This window comes from Hypanus sabinus, chromosome X1 (assembly GCF_030144855.1).
Source record: "Hypanus sabinus isolate sHypSab1 chromosome X1, sHypSab1.hap1, whole genome shotgun sequence".
Lineage (NCBI taxonomy): Eukaryota > Metazoa > Chordata > Chondrichthyes > Myliobatiformes > Dasyatidae > Hypanus > Hypanus sabinus.
In genome coordinates this window covers 48073993-48081829 of record NC_082738.1, presented here as the reverse complement: position 1 = coordinate 48081829, position 7837 = coordinate 48073993, and the positions used below count along the sequence as shown (strand labels likewise).

At 40.0% G+C, this 7837-nt stretch overlaps 1 protein-coding gene across 1 annotated transcript; it reads left to right on the top strand.

Moving 5' to 3' along the window:
* The first annotated feature begins 548 nt into the window (after positions 1–548).
* Positions 549–1769, top strand: LOC132384924 (protein HEXIM1-like). Its single transcript, XM_059956565.1, has one exon. It carries the CDS (start codon positions 670–672, stop codon positions 1483–1485), a length of 816 nt encoding a protein of 271 aa, XP_059812548.1. The 5' UTR covers positions 549–669; the 3' UTR covers positions 1486–1769.
* Positions 1770–7837: the final 6068 nt, after the last annotated feature.

Below are 7837 nucleotides of genomic sequence, written 5' to 3'. Positions count from 1 at the left end.
TACAATTTAACTTAATTCATGTCCGTGTCTGGCCTTACACGAAGTACAATGTTCCGCGGCTATCGCACTGCTTTGACACGTACCCCTCCCCCACAGTTAACGTCACAGTCAGCGAAAATGATTTGTTGATACCCGCCCACTCGAATCCGAGCAAAGTGATTGGAGGAAAATATGCTATAATACTTTTTGAATGACATCGATTTAGCCCAATGGTGCATGGGAATTTCGGCTAGCAACAGAAGAGGTGGAATTTCAATAAGGAGCGCCAGCCAATCGGTGGGGGGGGTGGGCGGGATGGAGGCGCGACTGCGTTCGAGCGCGGCGCCGAGGCGAACGCTCGGGCTCGCAGAAGAGAGGGAGCGCGCGTGCGCGTTGCTACTGACCTCTCCGTGTGGCTATTGGGAAATGTAGTTCACTTTTCTCCGGCCTGGGAAGAATGGCAAATGATTTGGGACTACTGCACCCAAAGTGCCTAGCGCCAGACGTGCATCCATGTGACGTCCCCTTCGCGTCTTCGTATATGAATTGTCGTTGTTCGCTGTCGGAAGAACAGTTGGAGGTAGGTGAGCGTGCTGGAGGTTGATGAGAGGAGGCGGGTGGGAGGGAATACTAATGATTATGATGATAAGAAGGAGGATACTCGTCTCCCCCTGACGGACAGTGTAGGGAATGGGGGATCATCAGGCGACGGGTGACCCCGGGTGCCCGTGCGGCGAGAGCTGGTTACCGGACCACCCTCCCTCCGCCGCCCCTGGGAACAGCGAGGGGGAGGAGGTGGTGTTGAAGCCACCGGCGGAGAGCTGTCCCCCGCGCCAAACGTCGACTGAGGGGCACGGTGTCCACAGAGAGCGCAAGAGGAGACACCGGAGGCGACCGTCCAAGAAGAAGCGTCGCTGGAAGCCCTACTTCAAGCTATCTTGGGAGGAGAAGAAACAGCTGGATGAGAGAGAGAGCGTACGGGCGGCCAAGACCCGGGCCGAGATGTTCGCGAAAGGTTTCACCGTGGCTCCTTACAACACCACCCAGTTCCTCATGGAGGAACACAACCAGGAGGAGCCCGACCTCAACACCGGCGTCTGCCCTAAACGTGTCAACAAGTCGGATGAGACGAGCGAGGAAGAAGAGCTGGAAGAGGAGGATCAGGACAGCGGCAGTGATGGCATGGGAGGCAACGGCAGCGAATTCCTGCAGAGAGACTTCTCCGAAACTTACGAGAAGTATCACGCAGAGAGCCTGCAGAACATGACCAAGCAGGAGCTGATTCGGGAATACCTGGAGCTGGAGAAGTGTCTGTCCAGGCTGGAAGACGAAAAGAATCGACTGAGGGGCCGGCTTGAATGCATGAAGGCAAGAAGCGCCGACGCTGCGGAAATACAAATGAAAGAGATCGAACACGAAGTGGAGATGTTGAAGGCTGAAAATGAGAGACTTGAGAAAGAAAATGAACAATACAAACAAGAAAGATATTTAGAGGGCGGAGAATAAAATTTGGACGTTACATTGATATAATGTAAATATTTTAATTCATTTAAGCGTTTTATAAAGATGCATTGGAAGAACACCTTACCCGCCCAGTATTGTTGCTTGTGCCACATGTGTAAATTTGTGCTAAACTTTTTATGTGCAACTTTAGCTTAATTGTCTTTGAGATCACAATATACAATGTTTGTCTCGTTACTGTAAAAGTTTTGACGTATTTTATCTAGTGTTGTACATCTTTAAAATGACATCTAACCAATGAAGAATAAATAATACTTAAGTAAAATGAATGCGATGTTAAATGTGATGTGTTCAGTAAGGCTTTGAGGCAATGGAAAAGCTGTCAACCGTTCACTGCGCATTGTAGGGTCAGGCGATCTGCTACTGACATAACGAACGCTTATTGCTGATGAATGTCACTTGTCAACTGCTGTAGTGGTCTCGAGTATCTGCTGAAAATACTTGAACTCTCGGCGCAACTAAACTGTACAAGTGTAGGGAAAGTGATAGGTGGTTGCGATTACAAGATTGCCTAGCAGCTACCTAACTGCAATGTCAAACTGCACAGAGAATTTGATATAAATGTTTGGGTAGTGTACTTGTCGATCAGGGTAAAACATGCATAACGCTTGTTTAAAGGGCCCATTCTCACAAGAATAGAGAAGTAATGTGAAGAATATGTAGATCGCAAGTACAAACGATCTTTGTATATCTCTGTATAAACAACAAGTGCTTGTAGACCTTTGTTATAGATTGAAAGTCTCAATGAACAAAATATAAAGAGCCAACCCTTCCCCTCACTTGCAGTTGAATCGACATTCCTAAACTGTTTTGATATAGGCCATAAAGGAACTTTTTGGGGGTGGGCGTTAAAGGAGTTAATTATCTGAAGTGACACGCGCATTCACGTTGCCTCTTTTAAGGACTAACTCGCAGCCAGGATTCAATTACAGTTTTCAAGTGAAAGTCAGCGAGCTCGAAAGCCTTCGTGCAGACGTTTTAAAAATAGAACCTGAGTTATTTTCAAAATGGACAGTTATTAATTTCTGGCTCTTAGTCACGTATACATCTTTGACATTATAGAGGATTGAGATATATTTCAAACACGGAGAGTAAAACTCTTAATTTAACGCCTAGTTTATCAATGTTTTCCCGAAGTACAAAGCAATCAAGGTTGTCTTTAAAAGTATTTTAATACGTTTGAATAAACACAACTTTGTATAATTTTGGCCCATTTTAAATTGTCGGCAGATTGATAATTCTATTATCAACAGAGGGCGCATTTCTTGCAGAAGGAATAATAAACTACTTCGCTAATTGTCCGTTTTAAACAACAGTAGGAAAATCTTAAAAGTAGTATCAGGAGGCTTTATTTCCTTAAACATGAAGCTCTGCACATTGCTTAATTGTGAAACGGTCAGTATGGAGCCACTTAAAAATGTCCACATGTTTAGTAGCCCCTTGTGCTTGGTTGGTTAAGGGCAATCCACACAGGTAATCATGTACGGTATAGGAAGCTGTTATGCCTTTTAGAGCAATTCCGTTAATCCCATGCCCGTTGTAATTCATTCTTCTGCGAGCATTTATCGAGTTCCCTATTGAATCGTTGTCCACCAACCTATCAGGCAGGGAATCCAAGTCCTAGTCACTTGTATTAAAATACTTTCATGGAAACTTAAATTTGGGCTTTTTGATTTTTGAGTCAAGAAGTTTCCCTAACCCCTCTCATAACGTTCTTTTCTACAAGAAACGTTTTGTAGCCTCTAATGGTTTGATGTTTGAAACAGATTGAGCACTTTTCTGATAAAGCATGTTGAATGATTTCGGCATATTCTGTTTTTACAGAATTCTGCATGTCTTGAAATTCAACTATTCTCCCTCTGCATTCCCACTTCCACCAAATTTCCATATCAAACACCTTCCCTCTGTAATTGCTTTCACAGCTCACTTCTGCTGGTATTTCTGGACTTTTAAGAAGAGTTAAAGCAGTTTCAGCAGCACATTCTCCATAAGAGTAGTTGATTAACACTTGCCCTGTGACCTCATTGCAGCTGGCAGTTAATTGTCACTTGATTTTCATTTATCTTTTTAAAACGCAAGTTTCAACTGGATATAAAGTGTCCCATTCTCCTTTGTATCTACGTATGCAAAATTCCTGTTTTTGAATTGTTCATTGCGTTTCCTGTCATCAGTTCACTTGGATGTGCTTTTAGATCCACTGTGGGGTCTGCACGGATCATTGAGTGCAAGTATATATTACTTTATGGACTGCTGCTGGACTACTTTAGCTACTTCTTGAGAGCATTTACAAGATTTATTGGACCTTGGCAGTGATTTGCCTGCATTCCATGAATTAATTTTTAAGAAATCCCTGTCATTATCCTGGCTTACCTCATAGGCTAACCAATTGGGTCACGAGTTTGTACTAAAGCCTAAGCATTTTTCAGCTTATGGACGCAATTCAGTTTGCACCTTTGCCAAGTTGCAAGTTTTGAATTCCTAATCAAAGAATTGCATTCATCATGGATCTCTACTGGAAAAATAAGTTAATTGACACAATTTCTTGTTGATTTTTTTAACAAGCAAACAAATTCCAAATATTACAACAGGTTGATTATTGATTATGTAAGCTCTATGCATAGTTGAATAGCATGTTTTACAATTTCATAGAAAACAATTTTAATTTAATATTAAGCAGGAAATCGACAATAGTAAGTACACAGAATACTTACAGGAGAAATAATCTTTACCCTTTATAATATGTCAAAAGAATAAAGATTTCTTCTGTGCACTCTCTCAGCATGAAATTGATCCTTCATGATCACACACTCCTGACATGTATGGAAGTAATAATTAGCATAGTCTGTCTAGTAGCTTCAAATTGAATGCTGAGCTTTAGACAAAATATAACTCATAATCAAAAGTTTTTGCCCTTGGATAAGTCTATCAAAACCCTATTATTAAACGAACAATTATTTTCCCTGCTCCTCTCATAAATCTATTTCTATCACTTCATTTTAGTTGCATCTAAACTCAATACTTTTTCTCAATTCTTTAAAGACAGTCAAATATGTTTAATGTATTTTAAAAAAAAAGATTTTATTTTCAGAAGCAAGAGATCTTGGACTGAAAGTTTTATTGCCATATGAAGCTCTGACTAGATTGCAGTCAAAATAAGTAAGTTTTGTTCTGGCCATTGAACTTCATGAAGGATATAGCTGCCATGAGTGCTTCAAAAGTGTACCCGAATTATTGCAAGACTAAAGAATTATGAAGATAGTGCATATACTTTCTCATATCCAAACTTGTTGAAATTTTTTTAAAAATCAGAACTAAGACTTGTTAGTTTAGGATACTAAAATATCAAAGGGAGGCAGTTTACACTACAGATCTGTTGTGCTTAATTGAATGACAGAATGTGCTTATGTGAAAATGAAGCCATGCTCACCAAATATTTATTGCACAGTATACATCTCTTCCTTGGTTAGATCTTGAGCAATATGTTGCAGCTCTATGAAACACTGGTTAGAACATGGAATATTGTGTTCAATTCTAGTCATAGGAAGTATGTGGAAGCTTTAGACAGGGTGCAGAGGAGATTTATAGAGATGCTGCCTGGTCATGTCTTATGAAGATAGGTTGAGTAAGCTAGGGCTCTTTGGAACAAAGGAATATGAGAGGTGACTTGATAGAGGAGTATAAGACTATAAAAGAAATAGGCTTGTATAAGGGGGCATAATTTTATGACAATTAAAGGAAAGTATAGGGGGAATGTCAGAGCTAAGTTCTTTACACAAAGAGTGGTGGGTGTGTACACCCCTGCCAGGGGTGGTGGTAGAAGCATTGGGGCATTTAAAATATTCTTAGATAGGCACACTGATGATAGAGAAATGGATGACTACGTAGGAGGAAAGATTTAGTTTGATATTTAAGTAGGCTAAAAGGTCTGCAGAATGTCTTGTGCTGTAATGTTCTATGTTCTAATAATGAGTCTATATACAACTACAGTTCTTAGAAATGATTAGGAATAGTTGAGTTTAACCAGGAAATTTATGTGAATGCTTATGATGCAAATGCCTTAATCATTGTCACATTCTCCACCAGTTAATGAAGAATATCAAGTTAAGTCAAGTTTATTGACATTTAACTGTGTATAAGTACACTGCCAAACAAGACAACATTTCCCCGGACCAGGGTATAAAGCACAGTAGTACACATAATACACAATAACTTGGGAAAATAAGAATTAAATCTACAACTGAATTATACATAGATAAACAAAGTAAAGCGTGTACGTTAAAAATTGTAGAGTACAGTACAAATTATCCAGTGAGATTCTAACACACCAAAGTTCCTGAGGAAATCAACCTGGCTTGGAAATATATCACCGGTCCTTCATTGTCACTGGGTCAGAATCATGGAATTCCCTCCCTAACAGCACTGTGGGTGTACCTACACCTCAGGGACTGCAGCGGTTCAGAAAAGCAGCTCATCATCACCTTCTTATGGGCAATAAATGCTGGCTTGGCTGGAGGAGATTTATAGGGAAGCTGCCTGGTCATGTCTTATGAAGATAGGTTGAGTGAACAAAGGAATATGGAGAGGGCCAGTGCTCACCGTAACGAGACTAGAGGCATTGCTGTCTGTGGTCTTTCTGTTAAGAAGTCCAGGGATCCGGTTACAGAGGAAGGCATTGAGATCCAGTGAAGACAGCTTCTGGGGTATGATGGTGTTAAACACCAGACTGAAGTCTATAAACAGCTACCTGATGTATGAGACCCCATTTTCCAGGAGGGACAGGACAGAGTAGAGGGCAGAGGGTATGGCATTGTCAGTGGATCGATTTGAGCAATAAACAAACTAGAAAGTGTCTAATGTAGGTGGGAGAAAGGCTTTAATGTGCTCCATGACCAGCCACTCAAAGCATTTCATAATGGTTGATGGTGATGCCACAAGATGGTGGTCATTTAGGCAGGTTGTTGTTGCCTTCTTCGGCACTGGAGTGATGGTTGCTGTCGTTATTTTATATTCCAGTGTCATCTGTATTTTTATCAGAAGGATTGCTTGCTCAAAAAAACCTGATCAGAAAGGTATGAGATATGCAAAAATACAAAAAACTCTTGCTTGGCCAGACATATTAAATGTAGTGTTTTTATTGTCTTTCATCACACAGGTTGATCCTAAGCCAAAGTAGCATCTTGTTTGTTCCAGTGCTGTGATGACATTTGCTTTGGAATTTCCTGTGTGAAATCAGGAAGCTATTGCATTCAGAGACCCTCCTCATTGAAAATGCCAGTGTTTATGATACAGAATAAAGGTATTTTCTCCTACTTGCATAATAAAATAAGAAATAACAGAACTCGCCATACTGGATTGTGACAGACTTTGATGTATATTACACGCAGACTAATAAATTTGACATGAGCCCAATATTTATGTGCAAACATTAAATGAGGCTGAATTGCAGTTTCCATACACATATATTTAAGTGAATTTAGTGCAACTGAAGATCTGATAGCGATATATTAGGCCCAAATTTTATCATCATGCTATCGATGTTTAGTAAAACACATCACGTTATATACAAAAAAAAGCTCCTTTACCCCACTCACCCTTTATAAAGAATATGTTTGCTTTACATTTAATTGAAATTAATAAATTGAGAAGTTTTGTAAAGCACAGCAAGTGTTTTTTGATGAGCCTCTACATACATTATGTACTGTTACCATATTTCTTTCTATGCTTTCCATATCAGTAGTCATACTCCCGCAGTGTAATTTATTATTTTGTAACAATGAAAAAACTGAATTGGAAACAAACCCAGTTCTGCAATACAAGACTGATAAAGATTTTTATGAAGTCTTTGGTGCAGCAGATGACTGAACTCCAAAATATATTGTTCCCCATTCCCAGCATCTTCATAACTCATTTAGTAAGATAGATCAGGCTAGGTTGCTTCACAATATAGAAGCTGTGGTACCTTTAGTACTTATTAAGATGCTAGATCCAGAATTTGCTCCAGTCCAGGACCAGTAAGTTACAGTTGATAGATGCAGTTCATTCTGGACATAACCACAAAATCCAGGAGGATTCTTGGACTATATTGTGTTGAATTTGTGATCAGTGTGTTTCCAGATTATATCAAAACTGTGAGGGCTTAACAGAGACTTAATATAGAAATAGATGTTCTTGTGGATATGTAACCATGATAAATGGAGTTTATGTCGATAAGTATTGTATCGTGAATGTTAGTAGGACCACCGCTGTACACATGCTACAATGTTGACAGGTTGAAAAGAAAAGAATCAGGTATCATGGTATGTTTCTAAATTAAGAATTAGAATAGGCCATGCAACTC